This window comes from Cervus elaphus, chromosome 23 (assembly GCF_910594005.1).
Source record: "Cervus elaphus chromosome 23, mCerEla1.1, whole genome shotgun sequence".
Classification (NCBI taxonomy): domain Eukaryota; kingdom Metazoa; phylum Chordata; class Mammalia; order Artiodactyla; family Cervidae; genus Cervus; species Cervus elaphus.
Window position 1 is genome coordinate 27,748,067 of NC_057837.1, and position 27,434 is coordinate 27,775,500.

Here is a 27,434-nt window from a genome sequence, read left to right on the forward strand (position 1 = left end):
ATATATCATAAGGCTTAAAGACAATAGATCTCTATACAAAGATGAACATAACTCAGTGCGAAGTATTAAAGTGCTATCAAGAAGTTAAATAATTGCCTATTTATTTACCATTCACCAAATCTTAACATACTTTATGTAGGTTTTACCAAGAACTCAAATAGTCCATGACAGTCACCTGATTCTTTAAGGAAGGGTCAGGATACTTGGTTTTTTCTTTTGTTGGACCCAGATGTCAATAAATGGTCAAGGCTTAAAAGAAAAACTCCTGGTAACGCATACTGTAAAAGGAAGATCGCTCTCCCCATCTTGGTTGTCCACCCCATCCCAGACCCCCACAACACTCCTTTAGACATTTACTTCTAACTTTTGTGTGCCCAGCCACACAGGGTGCTCACTTGATTCCCTTAGTCCCACACCCCCAAAATTCTGATTCTGTCAGCCTGGTTTGGGGCCCAATAATTTGACTCTGACAAGCATCCCCAGGTGATTCTAATGTAGGTATGCTCTGGACCCACTCTATGAAACACTCCTGTAAAGCCCAGTTATTCCTCCTCAGTTACATGGACCTCTAAATACCCAGCATTTCCTCTTTATAAAACATGAATCTCCACAATCGTTTCCCAGAGCATCATTCGATTAGCTCACTTTATCGGCAGACCAGCCACCAAGGAAACCATCAGCATTGAAGACACGATCAATACTGAAAGTAGTTCAGATTTAGCCATCACACACACAATCTTAAAGGGGGAGAAAAAAAGAAAAGCTCAACAGTATGTTCATCTCACTCAGAGGTTTCCAACACATTTTATTTTGCAGACGACCAGTTTGTAGCTTCTGAGAACCGACATGGTCATCAGTCCCTACCCAATGTCCAGTTAATTTCAGTTCTGCTGCAGCCCCTTGGTTCTATACACTGAAGTTAATGGCTTGAGTTCCAGTAACATGTGCGAAGAGGCTGCGCTTTGGCTCCTGGAGGACGTGTCCACGGTAGAGCCTCTTCCAGGGCTTTGCTCCCGCGTGGTGGTTTCCTTTGGCAAGAAGTTGAGCCATTCTCGACTTTGGTGCCTGTAGGCAGGAAGCGCTCAGAAGCGGGCGGTGGGACATGCAGGGACAGTGTGACACGTGAGGAGAGGAGCCTCTCCTACTGGTTCAGTAGGTGAAAATAAAAGGAAGCCTCTGTTTTTAACGAACACGGATAAACACCTTTTTAGATCACCTATTTGTTCTAGAACTACAAAATTTAATTCAAGAAAATATAGGTCCCGTGAAAGACTTAAAAGTTTTATAAAACTAAAATCTAGTTTTCCCCCAATAAATTGTATTTTAGCCAAAACCCTCTTGATGCTTCTAAAATAATACTAAATGGGGCATCTGATTATACAAGAGCAATAAAAAAAATTAAATATTTATTTGAATAACAAGTTGAAGTTCAAGCTGCATGGTTGGCCAATGCAGGTTTCCACACAGATCACAGGAAGCGTGCACGGAAAAGTACTGGCGCAAAGGACAAAATAATGCTAAGAATCAGGCTAAACAGCTGGATTTTAAGGAAACAAAAGGTCTGAAATCACTATACAAAATATAAAATGTATTAAACACGACTATCCACAGAACAGTCTTTATTATTGATTATATTTAAAAATTATTTGTGTAGTTAATTATATGCTGACTTGTAAATGAGTATTATACATGAACCCCCTTTCAGAGGCAATTCCTTGCTGTGCTATTGAACATCTAATTACATTGCAAAAAGTGTCCTTTTTTGCTATCAATAAAGAAAACAGTTAATGATACTACTGCAAGTATTAGGAAGGCTACAAAAAAAAGAAAGAAAGAACATTTCTTTTTTGTCTTCAAAGTGCTTTCCATGCAGAGTTAAGCACTTGCCTGGTTTAGCTGAATGCACTCTTGGGTCTAAGAGATGCTCTTGAATTAGAAGACTAGAAGGACTCATGCAACCCTCTTGCTATCGGGACACTGCTGTGTCACTCCCTCACCAAGCCTGTCTTTCCAGAATACCACCAGAATACCATTCCAGACACTTCAAAAAGGATCAGGCTGATAATGATAAATATACATAAAATGAAAAGACACAAACTGCTATGACACTACGACAGGTAATGTCTGTGCTACATGAAAGCACCTTTAAAAAGAGCCTACTCGGCAAGAGATAAGTGTCTAAAGATTCAAAATGAATCAACAGTATTGGATAACAATATAATTCTCAACTCAGAAGCTGCCTCAAGATTAGGTGCATCTTCAGTTAATGTAACGGGAAAAAAAGGCAATGGATTTTATTTGATTAATTGCATCCACTCACAAATCGACCTAAGGTCACCAGATGTGTAGACACAATGAGATTTTTCGTTGTTGTTTATAGTCTTTAATTGAAATGATGATAAAGGAAATAGAGCTATTTAAAAACAAAACCACACAGCTGCCTTGGCCTAGATTACGAGGTGGCACCGGGCGTGGGGTTCACATTCTGGGTGGCCACCTGCGGTGCGACCTCAATGATCCGGGGCTTGTCTATGATCCTGGCTGTGCGGTTACCCTTCTCCACGATCCCAATAATCCATGCTTGGTGGCCTTCACCATACTTGGGGGACTTGATCTCTGCGCAGAATCGAGCTGCTTGCTCACGCGGTAGACAGATCAGGAGGCCGCCTGGCAAAAGGGAAAGAAGAAAAAAGGAACACGGTTAGCAGTGATGCCGCTGTCTCCCCATAAGAGGTCTGCACTGCCTGCGTTTATTCCACAGACTGCACTGTGGAGTCGCTAAGTGATTCCTTGCTCAACTCCTACTATATTTCAAAACACACACAACAACAAACTTTAAGTCATGAAAACACCCTCCTTGTGAATCATCTAATGCTGTGTAGGAGTGAAGTGTCTGAGGCGCAGTAAGGTATGTGGTGCCAATCTTTCCCAGGCAACACTTTAAGGATTAACAAAAGAGATCTTTTCATTTTCAATCTGATTCTCTACATGGAGTCCTCAGTTTACCAAAAAAGGCTTTTCATGTTTTTTGTTTTTTTTTTAATTTAAAAACTAAGGCCATAAAAGTGTGTGTGCCTCAAAGTACCTAGGTTCTGTCACTGGCTCTGTCATTAACTTCAAAACAGAAAAATACAAAATATGTGAAAATAAATCCCGAGTAGCTAGGCCAGAATAATTTCATGTATTTGTAAGTAGAAGAAACACAATTGGGAAAAAAATATATATGACCTTTTACAAAAAATGAGAAACTTCCCATTTTTTAATAGAGACAGACTGTATTAGGAGTATTCATTAGTTTATCCACACTGATTCCACACCTGCCAGGCAGCAGGTGCTGTTCTACCAATAGCCCAGCTCCCTCTTGGAGCATACTTTGAGAGAGTGGATTTCCTAATTTTGAGGTCAGGAAGTGGCAGGGTCCTCTCTATGGCTGAGAGGCCCATCTGAGATGAACCCCCATCCCCACCCCCAGGGCTGGTGCCTGGGTGGGGCTTCCTGGTCTTCGCCTCCAGGGGTCAGAATTTCTCATGACCAGGCCCACCTCAGACTGACTACCTAGGGCTTCAGTCTAGGCATGGTAACTTTACTTAATTCCCAGATGTTTCAACTCCTTTACTAGGACAGGGAAACAGTTACTGAGTTATAGAGGAAGAATAACAGAAGTAAGAGAAACTAGGGGGAGGGAAGGTATGGGTGGGGGATGGAACTGAAAGGATGAAACAGAGTCCAGGTAAAGGAAAAAAAAAGGGACAAAAAGAAAAATGGTAACTTGGAGATATCATGTACTATTTCATTCTTAAAACAGCAATTTTAGACTTCTGCACAGAAAAAATACAGCCTCGTCAATGTAACCTATGGATACACTGGCTATTTCTTCAGTTTCCAATGGAAACTGAGTGATGACCTATTTTCCCCGTATCCTCCCTTTTTCCCATCCCATCACCAAACACACAAACAATGGACTGAAAACAGCGCTGCTTATCACAGGAAGGATGGCCAGAGACACCGTGGCAGAGGGCAGCAGGCTGAAGATCCTCCCAGCCAAGACCTCACACCCTGCGGCCCTGCTCCCAGACCTGGCTTCCCCCTCCTCAGGGAGGTCCCACTGGCCTCACCAGCGTTAACCCCTGACCCGGGCCAGGGCCCTGGTACCTGATGTCTCTGGGCAGGTCCCATGCATGAGCCCAAACATGTTTCCGCAGGCCTTGCTCACAGCTGCCATCTTGGCCAGGACGGGAAGGTTGTGAATCACAAAGGATACCTCGTTCCTCTGCTGTTTGGCCAGGTTCTGTGCGTGGCCCAGAATCCCGAAGCCCGTAATGTCAGTAGCCGCGTGGGCGTTGAACGTGTGCATGAGTCCTGCCGCTGCCAGAGAACAGAGAAGCCTTTGACATATGGTATCATGAACAGACTCCTAGAAAACACCCCTCCTCAACTCAAAATCTTAGAGACGCTTTGGTCTCAAAACTGCCAAATCGTCAGGAAGACAGCATACAGGAATGACGAAAGCTGGATTTTAAAGATCGGTAAAATCTGGAGTGAAATTCTGAAAGTTGGTCTTGTAGTTCATTTTGAATCACTCAGAACAGCAGCTTCAACCAACAGTAAAGCCCTAGTAAACTATCTGTAGAGAGGAAATGCTACCTCAACGGAAGATAAACCTGTCATACTCTCCTAAAATCAAAGAACAAGACCTTTTAAGACTGTCTGATCTAAATTCAAGGTACATTCCTGGTATCTCAAAGGTTAATCTTTTATTTTTTTAATTTAAAAAATTAACATTTTATTTTTTAGAATAGTCTTAGGTTTACAGAAAATTTAGCAGAAAGTTGCTGCACTGTCCCTGCCCCTACCCGTCCCTCCTCCAGGAAGAGCCAGCACCAGTGTGCTGCCATGACAGGTCAGCACCCACACGTTACTGTTAACTCCAGGTCAGTTTACACTGGGCTTCACCCTTGATGTCTATGCGTGCAGCAGCTATATGAACTGTGTATCCAGTCATTAGAGTATCAAACAGAGTATTTTCACTTCCCTGGAAATCCCAAGGTCCACCTTCTCACCCATTCCTTCAACCCCTGATCTGTCAACTTTCTCCATCGTTTTTGCCTTTTCTACAAGGTCAGAGTTGGAATTATACAGTATTTGATCTTTTTGGATTGATATCTTTCACTTAGTCATGTGTCCTTAAGGCTCCTCCATGTCTTGATAGCTCACTTCTCTTCAGTACTGAGTAATACTCCACCGTTTAGATGGACCAGTTTATTTATATATTTACCAACTACTGAAGGACTTTAATATTTATATTAATTTATATAAATATAAATTTATATATTTACCAACTACTTCCAAGTTTTGGCAATTTTGAATAAACAAATATTGACGTGCATGAGACAAGTGCTCAGGGCTGGTGCACTGGAAAGACCCAGAGGGATGGGATGGAGAGGGAGGTGGGAGGGGAGATCGGGATGGGGAACACATGTAAATCCATGGCTGACTCATGTCAATTTATGGCAAAAACCACTACAATACTGTAAAGTAATTAGCCTCCAACTAATAAAAATAAATGGAAAAAAAATAAAGTTAAGACAAAAAAAAAAAAGCAGCTGTACCATTTTGCATTCCCATCAGCAATGGGTTGCTCCACACCCTCACCAACATTTGGTACTGACTTTAGCTATTCCAGTAGATGTGCAATTCCCTAATGACATATGATGTGGCGCATCTTCTCACGTAATTATTTGCCATCAGTATATCTTCTTTGGTGAGGTATCTATTCAGATCTTCCCCCCCATTTTTTAATTGGATTTTCTTATTGTTGGGTTTTAAGAGTTCTTTGAAAATTCTGGATACCAGTCCTCTGTCACATGTGTTCTGTAAATCTGTGGCTTGTCTTTTCATCCTCAGTCTCTTCTATAGAGAAGTTTTTTATATTAATTAAGTCCAACTTGTCCATTTTTTCTTTTATGGATTGTGCTTCTGGTGTTATCTCAGTAGCTATCATCAAACCCAAGATCACCCAAGTTTTTTCCTATGCCATCTTCTAGGAGTTTAGCAGGTTTGCATTTTACTTTTAGGTCTACAATCCATTTTGAGTTTATTTTTATGATGGTTTTAAGACCTGTGTCCAGATTTATTTTTTACCTATGGATGTCTAATTTTACAAGAACCATTTGTTTAAAAGATTTATCCTTCTCCTTTGAATTACCTTTGTTCCTTTGTCAAAAATCAGTTCAACTATACTTACGCGGGCCCATTTCTCAGCTTTCTATTCTATTCCATTGATCTCTCTTTTTAAACCAACAACACACTGTCTTGATGTCTGCAGTTTTTTTTCAAATTTTACAATTATTCTCCAATTAGATTTGGTTTATTATTTTTATTTTATTTTACAATTATTCTATTAGATTTTTTTAATATTGTAGTGGTTTTTGCCATACATTGACATGAATCAGCCATGGATTTACATGTGTTCCCCGTCCCGATCCCCCCTCCCACCTCCCTCTCCATCCCATGCAGTTTTATATGAAGTCTTGAAGTCAGGAGGTGTCATTCTTCCAACCTCAACACTGTGTTGGCTGTTCTGGGTCCATTGCTTTTCCATATAAACTTCAGAATCAGTTTGCTGATACTCACAAAATAACTTGCTAGAACTGCAACTGGTACTGCATTATACCCATAGTTGGGAAGAACTGACATCTTGACAATACTGAGTTCTATCTATGTGCATGGAATACCTCCATTTATTTACATCTTTAATTTGTTTCATCAGTTTTATAGTTTTCCTCATACAGAGCTCGGACATGTTTTCAGAGTCACACCTATGTATTTCATTTGGGGGGGGAGTAACTGAATTGCTAATTTTTAAGAACTAAACGCCTTTCTCATGAAATGAAACATGCCCTATGCTTACAGAAGTGCTCTGGGGTAAACGCTTTCTCTTCTTTTTGGCTGCACTAGGTCTTCGTTGCTGTGCTCAGGCTTCTCACTGCAGTGGCTTCTCTTGTTGCAGAGCACTGACTCCAGGGCGTGTGGGCTTCAGGAGTTGTGGCATGCAGGCTTAGTTGCTCCATGGCATGAGGAATTTTCCAAGACTGGGGACTGAACCTGTGTCCCCTGCATTGGCTTGGTGAATTCTTACCCACTACACCACTAGGAAAGACCTTCTTTTTGATATACATTTTCTCCCTTGGGGCTTCCCTGGTGGCTTAGAAAGTAAAGAATCTACCTGCAATGCAGGAGACCTGGGTTCGATCGCTGGGTCAGGAAGATCCCCTGGAGAAGGGAATGGCTACCCACTCCAGTATTCTTCGCTGCGAAATCCCAGACGGAGGAGCGTGGCAGGCTGCAGTCCATAGGGTCCCAAAGAGTCGGCCACAACTTAGCGACTAAGCACAAGTACATAAAACCTCTCTTTTATCTTTCCTTAGACTTGAATCTTTTACTTAGGTATATCCTCAACAACACATGCTGAGTGAAGAGCTGACCCTATTCTGGTTCATAGTGCTAGCTAAGCAACACTGAAAACAGGCCGTCCTATTAACACACCTACCTGCACCTGGCACAGTGGGCAGTCAAGGGCACTCAACAAAGCCGTGACCCACACTGCAGCTCTTCCCAGGGCCGTCCTAGACAAGCTCTGAGGACCAGAGCAGACAAGCGGACACACCGAATCCTACAGTCAGGAAGTGTGTGTCAGGCACTCAGTCACGTCTGACTCTCTGTGACCCCGTGGACTGTAGCCTGCTAGGCTCCTCTGTCCATGGAATTCTCCAGGCAAGAACACTGGAGTGGGTGGCCATTCCCTTCTCCAGGGGGTCTTACTGAACCAGGGATCGAACCAGGTCTCTTGCGCTGCAGGCAGACTCTACTTCCTGAGCCACTGAGGAAAAGGGATTCTCCTTTTAAGGTATTGGTCACCACTTCTTCTCTTATAGGGAATGACTGTTGCTAATTTTTATTACAAAAATTTCAATGCAACACAGAAGCAGAGAGAGGAGCACACCATAGTGAACTTCCACATACCTAACAATACCCAGCCTCAAGCATTACCATTGATCTGCTGGGGTCTCATCTTTTCCTGCCAACTGGTTGGGGGATGTGAGAGGTGCAATAGGAAACTTTAAGGCCAACCCCAGTCGTATCCCTTCAGCTATCAGCATTTCTGTGTGTGCCTCTAAAAGATAAAAAACTTGTAACACAGCCACAATATCATTATCATACCAACAAAACGCACACTACATTTGATTGCTCTCTCTGAAACTTCGTAACAGTTCCCTCTCAGTGTCATTTATTTGTAGAAACTGAGCCACTTTTTCCTGAAGCATCTCCTCCATTCTGGATTTGGGGATCTTCTCCGATGCAGGCATGTGCTACCATCTTCCCTATTTCCTGTACTGGTGTTTAGGACCAAGGCTCAAAGAGACTCAGGTTCATTTTTTTTTCTGGCAAGAATCCTTCATGGGTGATGGGGGGGTAATATCATCAACACAAACCTTTCACCAAAAGCTTTTAGCAGCCACTGATGTTTGGTGTTGAGGTTCATTTAACCAAGGGGACAGCAAAAATGGCAACTTTTGCAATTCAACCAGTCTTCCTGCATTTATTAGATGTGACTTCGATAAAGAATTATTTTAGAAAATATGGTTTCCCTGAAATTCACCCCATACAAGACAGGTAAAATAAGAGGATGACCACTTTTATTTCAGAACAAGTTGGTGACCAAAAAGTTTTAATTATCATTTGTTTAGATACTTGATATGGTCACTCTGGTCTTTGATATTCAAACTGTACCCTCCACCCCTATGACAAGTGGGAGCCCCTTGACATTGTGGGGATGTGACACCATCGCCCCTCCAGGCACAGGAGATCAAGCTTATCTTCCATACTTCCTGTCCCAGGGCTGGAACCTGTCATTTCCACAGGGAGTCCTGGTACTTTTTAGTGGAAAACAGTAACTTTCCGACTTGGGGCACTAAGACTTCACCCTTGCTGGTTATCATTGCTTCTCGGCCTTTTCAACAGGTTCAGAAATCAACATTTTCAGAGAAAAAAAATAATCCTGAGTTCACACCGATAATTCAAAATTAAAGATGACAGTTTTTAATTAATTTAGCTTCTTTGATCTTCTTATTTCTCTCTGAAGTCTTTGTTCCTAACTACATTCACTTATTTATCTCAATATACAACATTCTCACAAACACAAACCCACTGACAATGAAATATTTTTGTGGGTTTTTGTCTTAGGGATGTACCCAGGAAATACCAGGCTCAAAGAGATTTGAAATAATTCTTCTTCACGTCATTTTGCCACTAGCTTAGACGTATGTTGGACAACCTTAAAAAATTTGGTTTGGATTCATAAAATATGCTCTTTTCATTTAAGTACAGAAAAATACACAAAACATTTATTTCCAAGTTGAACTTATGAAACAAAGCATGTTCAGAGGGTCTGCTTCCTCCCTGTTCTCTTGTATATGTAATAATTTTTGTTAATGATTTATTTTTCCACTGTTAAAACAAGTATTATTGCCTCATATTTATTTATGAACACACAAAATGTAGCATACTACATATATGCTCTGTCCTTTGCTTTTTTCACTGGCCGTATCCTACATATAGCTTCCTGGTAATAAAGCTCTCTCATTCCTTTTTATAGGGTATAGTATTCCACTCTGCATGGAGACTAAATAATCACAGTCAGGCATCTAGTAATGGACCTTTAGATTGCACCCTTCTTTTACAATTATAAATAATGCTTCAATGAATAGTGTTGTACACTTGTTATTTCATATTTTGGCCACTGTAGCTTTGGGATAGACTCACGGAAGTGGGAATTCTGGGTCAAAATAAACATACTCTTAATTTTGCTACATACGACCAAACACGCCTCCGTAAGTTTTCTGCTATATCCCTATCAAGAATGTCTAAAACTTAAGGATAGGAGAATCTTAAATGCACAAATATAAGTAAAAATAAATCCATTACAAATCACCTTCTAACTGTTAAACTACTTAATTTGAAAGACAAAAAAAAAGACTTCTTAAACATGGCACAGGAAAAGTAGGAATGAAAAGCCTTGGTTGTAAGTGATGAGACTATCAGAAAACAAAGAATTAAATAATTACAATTCAACTTAATTTGGAATAGAGCCAAAGAAATACTCTTGGAATGCAGGAAAAAAGTTATAGAAAAATTTGATTTCAAAATAAATTGTTCAAAAGTAGGCAAAAGGCAAATTTGTTACAGCATATTGCTCTGATAAAACATCCAGCATTAAAAATCATGTGTATTAGAATTATATAATATGGAAAATAGAATTTAGTAATAATAAAAGCAAATTCCAGGGTCTTCCCTGGTGGTTCAGTGGGTAATACTATGCAATTCCACTACAGGGGGCATGGGTTTGATCCCTCCCTGGTTGGGGAACTAAGATCTGGCATCCCACTCCATGACCTGCTCCCCCCAAATTCCAAACACAAGTAAAATGTATGCTAACCATTAGTTTACAACATCAACGATAAGATAAAAGTAAACTACCAACCAACCAAACATCAATAAAAATCTTAGAAAAATACATAAAAGTATTAACAGAAGTTATTTTGGGGTGGTGGCACTATGAACAATGTTTTTCCCTTCCTTTTTATATTTTCTAAAAACTTTCCTATAATAAGCATGATTTTTTTTCCTCTAAGGCAAATCACATTTACCCTGCGCTTACGTCAAGAACATGCAACGTGTTTGGATTCCCACCAGGGCTCTAGGCACCAACAGAAGGGGTTGTGTAGTCACTGGCCAAATCTGGCTGATGGCCAGTTCCTCCAGCTAAGTTTTTTTTTTTTTTAAACGTTAAAAAGAGTCATGAGGAAGAAAAAAAAAAAAAAAACAGTGCAACTGAGACTGTGGCCCACAAAGCCTGAAATAGCTCCCACCCTGCATCTCAGAAAGCTTGCTGACCCGAGCCCGGCCATACCTGTCCTGTTGAGCCTAGCCATGTTCATCATCGCCTCCTGGTAAGCCAGCTCCACATCCTCCTGGGTGACCACTAGCTTGATTTTATTCCACTTCTCAGGCTGATGACAGGAACACAGATGAGGGAGAAAAGAGAAAAAATGTGATCAATCTTTGTTTCTAACCACTGAAAGAGCCTATTTTTTTCCTTAGTCATCTTGAGGAGTTTTACTTATCTAATTCTGCACACAAAATTAAGTTTTCTAACTCCCCACTGCCCCAACCCCTGTGATTATCATTTTAGGTGTCCGCTAGATGTATCATCATGGCATCTTCTCTGCTCTCAGCCGCACCTCTGTGGTCAACACTGCAGTTTACTGGAGACGTGAACCAGCAGGACAGCTGTGAATGACCTTAGGCTCTCCTCTTCATCTCCCCTTGTAAGCTGATGGCTCACATTTTTCATGTTTTTCGTGTAACTGTGTTAATATTCTTACTGACTCTCTCTGAATTCTGGGGTCAAGTCCTCTTGTGGGACAAATGAATGGGAAAGAAGTTCAAATTAGCATTGGCAATAATGACGTTGAGAGTGACCACATAGCACATCCTCTGAAATGCCACTGTCTTCCCTCTTCTTCCCCAGTCTGATAATCAAAGAGCCTAGCATCACAATGCTGGGTTCATGACATAGAGTCGTGGTCCATTAATAGCCAGCATTCATGAATTCACTCATTTTTAGCAATACTCAATAACCTACTGCTCAACGGAAGTCTATCTCTGTGTACCTCCCTTATTCCCTGCCCCCCAGCTCCCCCTGAGAGGTAATGATGATCCTGAATTTTATACTTGTCATTTCCCTGCCTTTTGAAAAGCAGTATCCTCATACATACAGATGCCCAAACAATACTCTGGTTGCTTCCGACCTTTATGAAAGGGTATCACACTGTTACTTTGTCTTTGAAACTTGCTTTTTTTCAATTCTGAGCATCTTTAAGAAATTGGTAAAAAGCAAAGTCCTGTGGTCTGATTCACAAGTGGTCATACTAGATGGGAAATGTCCCCATCATTGCTGAATGAGAAGGGAAAAATATCTAAAGAATATGGCCTCCTTAGAGATTCTCTCTGCTGTTTGTCAAGCTAAGATCTATCTGGTTGATGAGTAACATAAAATTACTCTTTTTCAATTGTTTCTCAGGACTAGTGGTTTCAGATGTCAACTGTAGACATTGAAAGCACTGAGATATGTGAGAATATATCACAATTATTCATTTTTGAGTTGCTACGGCATTGAAGAAAGTCTTAAAGGAAGAATGATTGATCACAGTGCAGTAGAAAAGTGACTCAGGATAAATATCTTTATATTCTAGATGCTTTCTCCACGAGATGATTTATCATCAAAATGTTCTGATTTACTAATTAGCTTAAAAAGATAAAACAAGCAACCAGAAATGACCAAAAAACTCATGAATAAAATAATTTAAATTGTCAATAAGCCTGGCCTTATTTATACCTCAAATATCAAACTTTGCACACATTCTCTTATGTATTAATTTTCAGTGATAAGATACAGCCAGCTCAACAACTAATGAATAGATAAACTCAACTGTTTCCCAAATTCTCTTTATGGAGTACTTCTGAACCTTGAGGAGGGGCTTACCTACTTCAAGCACTCGATACATGAAACTTGGATTTAATAAAAGAATAGGGACAACTCCCAGGATTTCTGTAATGTCTAGATTGACACTATACTCTCTGGTACTACAACTAGAAGAGTGCATTAGAAGAAGAAAAAAAAAATTTTTTTTTTTTTTAGTATCTATGTATTTATTTGCCTGGCCAGGTCTTAGTGGCACATGAGATCTTTAGTTGCAACATGCAGCATCTCTAGTTGGGGCATGTGGGATCTAGTTCCCTGACCAGGGATTGAACCCAGGGCCCCCTACATTGGGAGCATGGAGCCACGGGACCACCAGGGAAGTCCCCAAGAGCTCATGTTAGAAGACACACTGCTGCCACCAGGAGGTGAAGGTCACTTACAATATCCAGCCACTGGTGCACGGCCACGGCCACTTGCGTCCCCAAAGGTTTTGTCAGTACAAGCACATCACCCGGCACTGCGTTATCTGGCCTGAAGAAGAGAACACTGGCAGTTTCTCATCAAATTAACCAAGGAGATAAGTTCATCATCAGTCAAACAAAAGAACGAAAAGGCTGGTAAGACCACATGTGTGTTTGCAGTCACTCACTCATATTTAAGCCAACTACTGCCATGTATTGATAGCAGAGCTTTACCATTTACTACTGGGACGACTGATGAACAAAACAAAACATTAAATGAAAAGTGAAGAGGCCACGACTTCAACACTCAGGACAATGACTTACTAGTTTCCCAAAAAGGCAAACTGCTTGACTTCAAAGACATCATCAGGCCCTGATTCAGTCATGCCCTGTACTTTTCAACACAGACCTACCAGGGTTCTGAGGCAACAAGAATTCTGAAACAAACACTGTTCCTTCTTTTTTACAAACACGTATATAGCAGAGATGCAGGTGGGATTTCTCAGGCTGTTCGATTATGGGTCTAATGTTTTGGTGATTTTAGCATCAGTGTGTCAAATCAGAGTTATGACCAGTAAGTTTCCTTGGTACACAGGATCCCTGGTTGGGCCCTGTCTTAAAGACAGAAGGCAAATACCAAAAAAAAAAAAAAAAGAGGCACCCCTAAAAACAGAAAGACTGCCCCCCTGAACAAAACTCCTGTCTCACTAAGTACCCTCACAACTAGCACTCATGTCTTTCTTGTCCTGGTTCAAGGAACTGTCCACACAGTTGTCTGGTCCCCCGACACTAGACAACAATCATCCAAGTGGGTTAAAAACCCATAGACACACCCTTTCACACTTCTGGAATTGTGAAGCACATGGACCCGGCAACCGCTCACAAAACCCACTCCACAAATAGAGCTTCTGATTCCTTCAGAGAACAGGGCAAGGGTTTTCTTAATAAGATGTCAAACACGAAAAGTGACAACTTGTGTTAAGAGAGAAACTTCTCCAAAGACCTGGCAATGGCCCAAAGGCACATGAAAAGATGCTCTTAGCATTAGCCATCAGGGAGATGCAAATCAAAACCCACTGAGCTATCATCTCACACCCACTAAGACAGCTATTATCAAAGAGACAGCAAACAAGTGAGTGATGCTGCTATAAACATTCACGTGCAAGTTTTTTGTGTGGACACACATTCCAGTTCCCAGGGGCAGATATCTAAGAATTACTGGGTCATGTGGTGACTACTGAACCTGAGGAACAAAAGCAGCTGCACCATTTTACATTCCCCACAGCCATGGACAAGGTCTGCGATGTCGCCACATCCTCACCAAGACTTGTTTACTGTCTTTTTTGATATCTATGTCCACACAGAAAACTTGCACATGAACGTTCATAGCAGCATCACTCACAACAGATGGAAATAACCCAGAGGCCTGTGACCTATGAATGGATGAACACACTGTGGTCTATCCAATACAATGGAGTGTCTGTTATTCAGCCATAAAGTACCAACACACGTGCAACATGATGAACCCTGAAAACATGCTAAGTGAAAGAAGTCTGACATAAAACATTACTTGTTGCATGGTTCCATTTATATGAAATGTCCAAAACAGGCAAATCCACGAGACAGGAAATAGATTTGTGGATTTCAGGGAGTGGGGGAGGAGGGAGTTAGGAGTGGCTGCTATGAATATAAGGTTTTCTTCTGAGGAGACGAAAATGTTCTGGAATTGGACAGTGGTGATGGTTGTATAAGTCTGTGAATACTAAAAACCAGTAAATTGTATACTTTAAAAAACTGAATTTTATGTCATGTGAAATTTTGGGGAGCGAACCAGGCCAGGTGACATGAAACGAAAAATGACTTACATGATAAACTCGTTGGGCTGGCAGACAGTCGTAGCCACACCTCCTAAAACAATCCAGGGGTTTAGCACTGTTTGGCCGCCCGTTACAGACGTGCCTGCCTCCTCTGCTGCATCTTTAAAACCCTGTATAATTAGGGGCATCACTTTATCCCTTTCCTAGGGTTTAAAAGGAAAATTAAAAGTCACATCATTCAGCTGAAAACCCAGAAAAGAGTCAATACACTTAAAGTTATGAAAAGATCATAAACCAGAAAAGATCATAAAACCAGAGTTTCCAGAAGGGGCAGGGAGTAACAGAAAGAGGTAGGAACAGCTCACTCTGTAGCCCTTTTATCACAAGTTGGAAGAGGTTGCAGGTTACACTGTGAATGGAGCTTGGATGAGAGAAGTGAACCCTGGAAATGTGCTGGGTGTTCAGGGCTGCCTGCATCTGAATGGGCTCTCTCCACGGTCCTCAACCACCAAGACCAGCTCACATGCACCCCCACGTCTGCCCCAGAGAGCTGTGTCCAAGCAGAGGCCCAGGAGCACATTGTGGGGGCAGACAAGGGCCTACAGAACGCTCAATTCTATGCGCAGGGCGAACTGTGGCAGGGGGTGGGGATTAAACCAATTACCTGTCAAAAATAATCTAAACAGGAATTCACCTCTCGGTCAAAGAACAGGTCAGGCAGCGAGGCCACAGATGCCACCAGGTGAGCATGTGAACAGTGGGACGCCCCGACCCCACCACTGTCGGTGTCACCATCCAGTGACCAGAGAGAAGGGTGACGGCCTCGGTGCCACACCCTGGGCTGGAAGGCTCCTACTCACCCTGTCGGTCATTTTATTACTGACTCCAAGGAGCATCAGCATGTTGTCGCACTCCGTGACCCCCATGGCGTAGAGGTCACTGAGGACGTTGGCGCAGGCTATCCTGCCCTGGAAGAGAAGGGAGACGTGAGCGGGGACCCCAGGGGACTTTCCGGGGCGGACACGGAGAGCTGGGCTGCCCAGAGGCACCCGGGAGGGGACTTTCCAGGACTGGGCCTCAGCGGCTGAGCCTCACACACTCGCTGCCTTTCCTCCACCACAGAACCAAGCTCAGACGTTCCTGCCACCACCTCTCCTTCGCACAGCACAGAGCATTTCTGTGTTCTTCGCCATTCTAAAACATCGGGGGAAACCTGCCATTTATTTAGGTGCAGAACCCAGAGCAGGGAGATGGTGGAGAGAAGTGGGCGTGGTGCAGATGGTTGCAGAGGAGCCAGAGTGGAAATGCTGGGAAACAACCGTCTTAAAGAAAATGTGGGAACAGTCACTTATCCTGAACAGATTCTTAAAAAGGGCCAACTTTTATTGGTTACAGAGAAGATAGGTTTTATGTACTCAGAGAAATTTTTGGATTCCTTTCCAAAGCTGTATGAGATAAACAGGAAAATCATCTTGGTTAAAAAAAAAAAAAAAAAAAGGAAGAAATGAACAATACCTAGCCCTGAAACCAGACTGTTTTCTGAAGAAAAAGGGAGGCATTTCCCAGTAAACTATATGGTTTTATTGAAGAACTCTGAACCAGTGCTCAATAGAAATGTGGTAATAAAAGATTTTCTACTGCCGACGGAGGTTGAAAAAATTTTTTAAAGTTGTCTTTCTCTAAATAAGAAAGGAGAAAATGACAACCTTTACTTCTGACATAAGGATAATCAAACTGCAAGCTACTATCACTTCCAGTGGCCACTTTATTGCTCGTTTATCGTTATGTTGTCTTAAAACTTCTGGGCAGGCTGGCAGGGGGCTGGATCACCTTCTGGGACTCACTCACGAGGCAACAGGGGCAGTCTGGTCGGCATGCTGGGAGGTGCCGACCACAGGCCAGGCTGCAGAGGTGTGCTGCCCCTTCTCTGCTAGGCTCTCAGGTCCTTCAGCGAGATGCAGGCAGAGGAGGCATTCTGGTTCCAGCCACCTTGGCCCCCAGTCAGGTAGGACACCAGGGGCATGGCGTGCATGGGAGCACTGCTTTCCAGGACAGACAGCTGGGTGTGTGGGCATGAAACGGGTTTCTGGGAGCCCGTGTGCCTCTCTTGGAACCTGAGCGGTGAACACTCCCTCCTCGCCTTTGGCACCAGGAGGGGCCTTTGGCACTTCCTACGCATAGGATGCTCCCAATCTCTTCATTGGCTCCTCCAGGAGCTGCCAAGGTGCAAGGAAGGGTCCAGCTGGGTAGATGGAGGGGCTGCTAGCAGCAACCCCACAATGAGAAGGCGGGGGTATCTAAGTGGAGCATGATCAGCAGGGAGACCCACGGGCTACCCTATGGAATAAGACACGGCGAGAGGAGTGACCAGAGTCAGGGTCAATGGTCAAGTTCATCGTGATGAGATGCTAAGCTCTCTATTTCTGGACAGAGACGTGCAGGATCTGTCCCATTAGAGAGGATAGTGAAACACAGGAAAGTGGAGTTTACAAATGTCAAAGAAAAACATGGACAAGGAAACAAAAGGAGAAAACTAGTAACACATCATTCCACAGACACACTGAACAGGTGCTCTGGCAGAGAGACGTGCGCAGATATGAGAGCAGCAGGGGACGCCCCGCATCCGCCCCGCCTGCCTCACACACGGCGCCAAGTGTGAGCAAGGGAGCAATCAAGTCAGACTCACGGTGGCAGAGTCACGGTGGGAGGAGGAACAACAGTTCGTACAGAACAAAAACAAAAAACCCACACACGCACATACAAAACCCAGCCACCACTCCAAACCCAGCGAGTTAGCAGTTGCAGATAGAAAAGTACGTCGGGTCAAACTCACCATCATGTAAGGGTCGTCGACGATGGGATAAATGTAATCTGTCGTTTGAACCAAGGAAAGGCCGCCGTGCCTCAGAGGAATAACACAGGTGTCCATGCCGATGCCTGCAAAGAGGGGAGTCGCGGTCAGCCAGAAGTCAACAGGGAGAGGCGTCATCCTGTCCCTTCAGTGTTCTGACAGGAGGGGCTCTGCACAAGCCTCTTACGGAGCACTGCTCACTGCCAGCAGAGCAGTGTGTTTCCTGTCAAGGAGTCTAACTGAAATGAATGTGAAACAGAGCCAGCTTAAGATAGCAGACGAGAAGACAACTTGTTAGTCATGAGGACTCAACTTCAACATGGCCCAATTCTGAAGCTCTAATGATGCCCTGCAGAGAAATTTTCCTTTCTTTTACTGTTATCATGTGATTGGCACCACAGAGAATTTCCATCAAGATGAGAACAGCACAGATGGAACTTGGGTTGTCTTCTCCATAGTTAGCCAAGAGTACATCGTTGGGCATCATTCTGTTTTTCCAACAGAAAGTCTGTAAAATATTTTACACATATAAAATGCCAGTCTACATTTTAGTAAAAAATGACCAAAAAAGGAAAAAGGACAAAGCTGGAACAAGTATTCATCCACTCCAATCAAGCATGCACACATGCACTGTGGCACCCACAGGATCTTACAACTGATGGACTATTTAGAAATAATTCCCTTTTCCTGAAATTGGTTTAGAAACAGTCAAGACTAGTTACTGTAGGTAGTATTTCTTTAAAAAAAAAAAAAAAAAATCACTTGTAATGCAAACACTACAAGTTTAGACTGGCCCCCTGCCTGAATGGAGGGCTTTCCCAACACGTTTCTCAAGGGGATGCCCCCTGGCCCTTAGGAAGCATTTCAACTTTGCAACACAATGGGCAAAGGACAAATCAGGACAAAGTACAAGGAAGTAGGTAGATTCACCCAGAATCCCAAGTGAAACAAGAATAAATCACACCCGTATCCTACAGACAGGATTACGTGTGAGCTTTCACAATTGCCCCCGCAGACAGGCCGGGTCCCAGGGGCAGTCTGTCAAGACACAGAAATAAAATCAAGTTTAGTAAAACATCACTCTGTGATGGCAGGCTGATTTTTTTTATTACCACACTAGATGGCAAAGCAGAAACGCTTGGTGGAAGATCCAGTTAGGGAATGGAGGATTTTGTTTCAGAATGGCAAGCCTCACAAATTTGTGACCATGGAACACTCATTACCAGCGATCAGAAAGTGTGTGACAGTACATCTCATTTGGTGCATGTGCAGAGAAATGCCCACTTATGCTACTCTGCAGCACTCAAGTGGAAACAGGGCAAGAACCACAATTAAGCTCATATGACTCTCCTGAAATCGACCATTCCAACAACTGGGTATTCCAAACACATTACTATTTACTTTGGAAAAGAGGGAGTTTCCTTTTAGGTTTTCATATAAACTATAGGACTAGCGAAAGAGACACTAAAAAAGAGTTGCTGAAAATTAGCTTTAAATATTTCCCAGCATGGGAATCTTGAACTCAATCTTCTTGATTTGTAGACCAGTTAATTTCTCTCTCTATCCAGCATCAGAGAGTGGGAACCATGACTCCTGAGCACACTCCTGGGGCTGACAAGAAGTTCCCATCACCCACGTGTCCTCTCTCCACGAGGACACCACTGCATGCTTACTTAGGAGAGTCTAGCGCTATCCACATGAGAACTGCCAGCCACACACAGTAAGATATGGCAATTCCAGAGTGACACGTGCTGCAAGTGTAAAACACACTCAGTTTTAAACACTTGGACCTGAGAAAAATCTCAGCTAGCATCTCGCTGCTTGCTTGCTTGCTAAGTCACTTCAGTCGTGTCCGACCCTGTGTGACCCCATAGACGGCAGCCCACCAGGCTCCCCCGTCCCTGGGATTCTCAAGGCAAGAACACTGGAGTGGGTTGCCATTTCCTTCTCCAGTGTGTGAAAGTGAAAAGTGAAAGTGAAGTTGCTCAGTCATGTCCAACTCGTAGCAACCCAATGGACTGCAGCCTACCAGGCTCCTCCGTCCATGGGTTTTTCCAGGCAAGAGTACTGGAGTGGGGTGCCATTGTCTTCTCCGAGCATCTCGTTAGCAGTGTTTTATATTAATTATGCATTGAAATGACATTTTTATATATTAAGTTAAAATACAATAAAATTAAATTCACCTGATATATTTTTAAAAACTATTTATTTACTTATATGGCTGTGACGGGTCTTAACTTTAGCATCAGTCGCAGAATGTGAATGCTTAGTTGTGGCATGTGGGATCTAATTCCTCAGAGATTGAACCCAGGCCGCCTGCATTAGGAGCAAGAAGTTTTAGCTACTAGACCACCAGGGAAGTTCCTGATTCTTCTTTTTTAATGAGAACTACCTGTACTAGAAAAATGTAAATGACACAGGGGGCTCATCTCACCTTTCTTTGGGACAGTACTAGCCTGTAGTGACTGGTTTACAAATCCCCTATCAAATTTCAAGAAAGGAAGAGAGAGAGAGGGTGAGCCTAGGGTGGGCCATGGGCTTTGAAAATGAGTACATCAAGTAGAGAGAGCAGGACAGAGGCACAGTGTAGGTGGGAACAAAGGAAGATGTTAGAGGAGAGGAAACCTCAAATACAGAGCAGGGTGTCCTTAATGATCAGCGGCTGAAGGGGAATTCTAGAAGGCTTCAGCAAGACTGAAACCATCCAGAAAAAAAATAATAAAAAACAACCTAAATCATCATACTACCTCCATAGCCAGCAGCTGTCAACATGAGACAAAGCTTAAGCATCAGCAACAGATGTACCAAGTTTTTTTTTTTTTAAGAATTTTTTAAAAATTTAATTTATTTGGCTGAGCTGGGTCTTAGTTGCTGTACATGGGATCTAGTTCCCTCAGCAGGGATCAAACCTGGGCAGAGTCTTAGCCACTGGGCCACCACGGAAGTCCCATATATACCAACTTCCAAGACATACTTACCATAATAGTTCGTCATAATACAATAACCGTGTATCTTTTACAACTGCTATGGCTTATCCTTAGATTGCAGAAAATATGAATGACAGTTTTAGAAAAAATTTTAAAGCATGCCAACAGACTTATGTGTAAACATACACACATTATACATAAAACATGTATGTTATTATGTATGTGGGTACAGATACGGTGCACATACATACACAGATAATTTCTGGTACTCAGAACAGTTGCAAACCACAAGTATTAGTAGCCCATATTACAGATGGGGAAACTGAGGCTCAAGAGGGTTAAGAAGAGTGTTCAGAGTAACATTTATTATATCTCTTTCTCCTGGCCGGTTCCCTTGCTGTCACTGCTGAGTTACAACTGATGCACAGCTCCTTTCCCCGCAAACATGTCTGGACTGAAAAGTCAGATGACAAGCAGTATGGTGAGCAGAGGAATGGAAAAATGTGGATTTCAAGTTCTGACCCCCACCAAGTGACAGGAAACAGGCTACCCAGCTTTCCTGAGCACCACAGGACTGCTGGGAGGACCAACCGCCTGAGTGCTCAGCAAGTCTAAGAGGGTGGTTACAGAGGGGAATTCCTGCTTTATCCATGAAGTGTTTTTTTTTTTTTAATTACTTATTTGGCTGTGTTGGGTCTTAAGTGCAGCACTCAGAATCTTCACTGCATCATGCAGGATCTTTCGCGGCAGGGCACGGACTTTCTAGCTGTGGCGCATGGACTCCAGAGCTCATGGGCTTCAGTACTTGTGGCACATGGGCTCGAGAGCGTACCGGCCCAGTGATTGTAGGCTGCAGGCTTAGCTGATCCGAGGCATGTGGGATCTTAGTTCCCCCACCAGGGACTGACCCTTTGTCCCTGGCATTGCAATGGGGATTCTTAACCACTGGACCACCAGGGAAGTCCCATCCATGAGGTTTTTACTGCATTTGTTGTTGCCCATTCAGTAGCTTATTTTTTCCAGACAGAGTTATCTAACGATTTTCTCAGTATATTCTCATTCCTTGCCAAGTAAGCTGACATCCACTCCACCTCATTCACATGGTATTTTTCCACACTGAGACATTAGATAGATGAGGACAGTTTTCTTTTTCTATAATTTATTTGGCTACACCGGGTCTTAGTTGTGGCATATGGGATCTAGTTCCCCGGCCAGCGACTGAACACCAGCTCCTTGCACTGGAAGCTCGAAGTCTTAGTCAAGGATCACCAGGGAATTCCCAAGGGCAGTTTTCTAACTGAGCTCCTAGGAGCCCTTACAGGCCCTAAGAGTGCAGGAAGTGAGTTTTCCTCTCTCCCACCCAAAGCAACTTTGCTCTATACAATCAGGAAAGAAAGGAGTATCCTGGGTTCAAAACCAATGTTATGAGACAGTGTGATCATATACAGGCAAAAAGAAATGCAATTAAAACTTTATGCAGGAAAACTGATCAAGTCACACACTGTAACCACAAAACATCCACAAGCTCCTAGAATATACAACTAACACTCAAAAGGCAAAGTGATCACAAGTCTTGCATCACATCCTGAACAAAGCACACACAGAAGCTAACAGACATCCCAGTAGCTGAGTCTTTCTTTCTGAGCTCAATGTTTGGGGAAGGGTAAACCACTGAGGACATCAGGAACTGGGTCAAAGAAACACAGTTTGCAAGTCCAGATGTCAAGCTGGGGTCAAGTATAGACCCAGTCCAGTGTTTCCGCCTTCTGTGTCTGGAGCACTTTTCTCTCCCTTCTCCCTAGAACTTTTCTAGTGATGCTTGTTGCAGAGGAGCCCTGAGTTCCCCCCAAACCAGTCACTGCTCTCCCAGTCCTATACAAGAATGCGGAACCACTGACTATCCTAATCTGATTTAATAAAAAATACCTTTACTGTTAACAGCTGTCTCAATCATATAGAGTTTAAAAATGGTTAAAGCACATTTCTTGATGCTTTTCAAATAGTTCCTCCAAATAAGTTAAAAGGTAAGTTACCATTGCTTTGCTCTGAATCCTTCTTGCAGAAAAATTTTTTTTAAAAGGCCAACATGGGAAAAGAGAACTCCAGCTTTTGACTCACTGTCAATAATGCATCCAAGATGCTTTACTCGGGAAATATGAAAGAAAACAGTGGTTCACATACCAAGTCTTGGCATAACTGCTCCAAGAAACTGCTCATCTTCTTGGAAGTGGTTCTCCTGTAAGGACTCCAGCAATTTCTGCAGGACATCTTGGGGCACTTTGCAGCCAGTGCCCTTCAGTTCAGTGAATCTGGTTAACCGGAAACTCTTGTCCAATTCATAACTTTCCGGGTTAAAGGACTCCCGTGCAGACATGGTTCTTGGGCCCACACACCTCACGGCCGGGCTCCTCCCCTCCCTCTCCTACGCAGCTGGTTTCTTTATAGATCCACCTGGGTAGCACCAAAACACAAAGACACCATTGAGTTCTCACCAGTACCTGCCAAGAATCAAGTGAATATATGACAGTGAAAAGTAAACATGAAATGGGCTGAAATCACCAGTATCATAGGAAAACGCTATCTGGGGCCAGAATGGTTTGACACAGTGATGTATAAGCCAGGTAAGTCTTAAAAAGTGACTGTACCATTAGAGACACATTCTGCATCTATGTTGTTATAATTGTGGCTGCAAGGGGCAGCCAAGAAAACAGAACTAGGAGCCAGCTGGCTTATAGGACTCAGTGCCATCTTGAGTAAAAAGTCCCAAACGTTCTTCTAGCTGGTGGCATTACAGGAAAACGAGTCACTTCACCTATCAACCAGGAAGTACTATGGTTTAGAAATGAGATGCCCTGACTAAAGTGACTTTTCAGGAAGACCTTTTGCTATCTAAAAGAAAAATAAAAAACCTAACAGGCATTTCTGATGAAATGGAAGTTGATGGATATGCATTTGATGAAATTCTTTATGATGCTAAATTTGGTTTTAGAAAAATGGATTTTGATTCTGAGTCAGAAGTACACAAAACAATCCAAAACTAATAGGAAGCCTGTCTAAACACAGCAAGGTTCATTTTCTACAACAGAGCAGTGGAAAGTTAGTTCTCTGATGTTTTAATTCAGTGCTATTTCCTAGAAAGCAAATGCTGCCCAACTAACTAGTAAACACAAAATCACTGACAAAATATACTACTCCTCCTTACTGTTTCATTGCAGATCTAAAGTGATAAAATGTACTAAATCACTAGCATTTATAGTTTGGGGTACCACTGGAAGTTTCTGGAACAAATCTTTCTAAGTTTGAAGCCTTGGGGCTAATTGAAAACCTTTCCTGCGCTCCCGGGGTTTATAAACTTCCAGACTGATGCTTTATTGGGTACAGAAAAACAGACACCCCAAGTTTTAAGGTCAGTTTCCCCTATAAAATTCATGATTAAGAACATAATTCCCATTTATAGAGTTTTCCATCCCTTGGGAAGCACATCACTCATTTAAAATAAATCTCACAAAGCCTGAGTTCAGGCAGTCATCCAAACTGTCTTTACAAGACCATGTTTGGGGTGAGCAATGATTTTGGTTTGAAACCTACAACTGTGAAGAAGTGAACCTTCCGACAGTACAAGAAAACACCTGTGCAAAAGGAGGGTGCAAGGCTAATCAAGTTACAGACATGGGAATTCTGAAGCCATTTTACAGCTGGGAAAGTCCAGCAACACTTTGACTTGGAAGGGTTTGGAACAAAAACAACAGTCCTTTCCTCACCAAATGCCTCGCACTTAACACCGCCTCACTCCTACCGGGGGCAGAAAAAAAATCCAACTCACGAGGCATCCAGTTATTTTCCTACCTCCAATCCCTATCCAAAAATAAAGGCGGGGAGGGGAATCTGGAATTCAGGAGACTAGCTTCCTTTTAAATCTTCCAAGATTTTTAACGGCAAAAAGTTTAAAACACCTTAAGCCCGGAAGGCACTCAGTAGTTTCCAAATTCCAAATAGAATAAGGGACCTAAATCACACACATCTGAATTAAAAAAAAAAAAAAAAATCGTGCTTTTTTGGAGACTGGCGCGGGGAGGGGGGGACCTGCAGAAAGGTGTAATTAATGGCGGGGGGGGGGGTGTTGCATAATATGCAGTCCACTAGAACCCCAAAGCCGCCTGTTTACACCTTTAAAACAATGACATGAATATTTAAAGCAACGGTTAACCCTTTCTTTCCCAGTCACGTTTTAGTTTTTTCAAACGAGGGCGCCAAGCGGGCCTCAGAGCCGGGGGAGCGCGGTGAGTGGGGGCGGGAAAGAGCGCAGCCCCGGCCCGGTACCTACCTCCCCCAAGCTCCCCAAGCCCAGGAAGCAAACAACAGGGAGGACGCGGCGACGTGGGCGCAAGGGGCGCGTGCCCAGCGGGAACCACACGTCGGGGTGGCGGAGGGCAGCGCTCGGGGACACCTTAAATCCCTGGCTGCCGCCTTGAAAGGCCACCCGGGCCCGAGTTCTTTGTGCGGCGCGGCCAGGAGGAGGCGGAGCGGGGCGGCCGACCGGGCCATGCCCGCCCGCCCGCTCTCTGTCCCGGCGGCAGCGGGAACCGCGCGGCCCAGGCCGCGGGGAGGGCGCGAGGCCCGCACGGCCCCACTAGCCGCGACGGGTCTTCGGGCTCGCGGGCCGGGGCGCCCGGCGTCAGGAGGCGCCCGCGGGGCCGGAGTGAGGGCGCGTGCGGACGGGGGGAGGCGGGGAGGGCCCGAAGGCGCCGCGCCCCGGGGACCGGGCTGGGCTCTCTCGCGGCGCGCGCGGGCCGCCGCCGCACAAAAAATGTCGGCGGGCGAAAAAATTAACCCCTGCGTCGCCGCCGCCGCCCTCCCCCTCCACTCCTCCCCCGCCCTCTCCTCCCTCCCTCCTTCCCCGGCCCCGCGCGGCGGCCGCGGCGGCGGCGGCGGCGGCGCGGGCGGTGCTTCTTTTTTAAAGCGGCCCCACCAAGCCCTGGCTCGGCCCCTCTCCAGGCAGCGCTGCAGAGCGCCGGCCGTGCACGGCTCCCGGCGCGCCCGGGCGGCCCGCGGGGGGATCCGCACGGCCGCCCTGGGCCTGCGGACGAATATTCCCCTTTAAGCCTGGTGTCTCGCCCCCCCTCCCCGAGCCAGGCGCTTACCGGTTCGCTTTGCGCCCTCCGCCTCCTCCCGCGAACGGGACTCCGCCGCTCCCACAATGCACCGGGCGCAGCCGGGCTCCCTTAAGCGTCGCCTGAATAAAAAGGCCTCTCCCGGCGGCGGCGCAGAGGGCGGGAGGGCCCCGGGCCGCGCCTGGGCGCCGCGGGGGCTCGGCCTGGCTCGGCGGGCCCCTGCCGGGAACCAGGGCCGCCGCGCTCCGCCGTGCGCCGCGCGCAAGGGGCCTTTAAGGGCCGGCTCCCTCCCTTTAAGAGGCGGCGGGCCGCGGCCGGAGCGGCTCGGTGGCTGCGTGCGGCCCGGGAAAGGGGGCGGGGGCGATGTGCAGGCCCGAGCGCGGCAATGATTGGTCTCGGGGGAGGGGTGGGGGGTTGCAAGCCCGAGGAGCGGTGGCATCCGTTGCATGATGCAAAAAGGATTGATTTCAAAAGTTGCGAGTTGCATTGGCAGCAGCCTTTGGCGCCCGGGCCACCTCCTTTTCCTTGACCCGCTGGAAAGGCCGGGAATGTTTCCCAAAACCTGGAGGGATTCAACCGTGCTGCGTTCTGCGGGACGCTGTACCTGCTCCCCGAGCGCTGCCGTCGTTCCTACCGGCAGACAATGAGCACGGAGACAATTTGAAAATCGGGTGGGAGCAGAGGGAATGCCCCCTCTGCCGCGACGAAGGATTTAGAAACACAGACGGCGCGTTTGATTAATAACGATTCTCCCTTCTATTGTTCAGCCTGCCTTGGGCGCTCACACGAGCCTTGGTGAACACGCACACGTCCTGCGAAGTTTCTTGAAAGTTTCATGCATTTGGTAGGAAGTCAGAGCTTAAGGTTCCTCAGTTACATTGTTTGCTCTCCACAGGTCCAAGTCAACATGGCAGCCTAGTACTGCATGTGTTTGAATGAACACCCAAGGGAGCGATTCAGCTTCTGAGATTACTTTTTTCAGGTTTTCAACTTTCTAACACATTGTTGAAGACAATGAAGTAAAATGCTTTCCTACGACGCCTTTTCGTGCTTCCCTTTAAACCGATAAGTTGGAAACTCTGACCAATCTTTTCTAGAATGGTTCAGCATTTTCCAAGTATATTTTGGGGCAGGAGCGTTTTTCTGTTTTGTTTTGCTTTTTTAACCAAAAGGTGCTGTAGGTTCTGATGTCAGGTTTGTAGGCTACGCAGATGCCTATTTCATTCTTAAAATTTCTGCTTGGCAGTTCCCCAGGGTTTTGATCTAGGTGCAATCTAGGAGACTGGGCTGTTGCAGGCTCCTCGCGGTCTTTTCTCCGTAGCCCTTCGGGAAGTTAGGAAAGAACACAGTAGCCTAGATTCTTTAATGTGATGTGTTGGACTTTTGTCAGAGTGGCATAACCTACTGGTTGACAAACCTAGATTTGCCTCTGAATCGCCTGGGGTAGCCCACGTGAGGCACTCCCCAGGCAGCACTCCAGACGTCCAGAATCTGGGAAAGGGGATGAAGATCACTTAATTCCTCTCATCTCCGTCCTTTTAAAATCGATTTTGTGAGTTGTCCGAGGCATTTTGGTATTGTGTGTTTACGTTTTAGCAAAAAAAAAAAAAAAAAAAGTCACAACTGAAAAAAAGATCTTGGGAGATTAGGGGGAAGGTGGCTCACTCAAGAGAGGTGAGTAGGACCCTCTCTGAAGGTCCACGTCTCATGCTGAGTTTGGTGT

General features: G+C 44.5%; 1 protein-coding gene across 3 annotated transcripts; it reads right to left on the reverse strand.

Annotated features, from left to right (window-relative positions):
• Positions 1–775: 775 nt before the first annotated feature.
• SEPHS1 (selenophosphate synthetase 1) lies at positions 776–25,878 on the reverse strand. Of its 3 annotated transcripts, none has more exons than XM_043883714.1 (9): positions 25,742–25,878; positions 22,782–23,051; positions 17,656–17,759; positions 15,683–15,790; positions 14,871–14,992; positions 12,985–13,075; positions 10,970–11,069; positions 4,153–4,365; positions 776–2,667 (listed from the first exon to the last, which is right to left on the reverse strand). In XM_043883714.1, exons 2-9 carry the CDS (start codon positions 22,972–22,974, stop codon positions 2,453–2,455), a joined length of 1,146 nt encoding a protein of 381 aa, XP_043739649.1. In that variant the 5' UTR covers positions 22,975–23,051; positions 25,742–25,878; the 3' UTR covers positions 776–2,452. The 3 variants fall into 3 exon arrangements, with proteins under 3 accessions (XP_043739649.1, XP_043739647.1, XP_043739648.1); XM_043883712.1 differs by having other exon boundaries at positions 14,871–15,025; XM_043883713.1 differs by lacking the exon at positions 25,742–25,878 and adding an exon at positions 24,925–25,061 and having other exon boundaries at positions 14,871–15,025.
• Between the last annotated feature and the right edge of the window lie 1,556 nt (positions 25,879–27,434).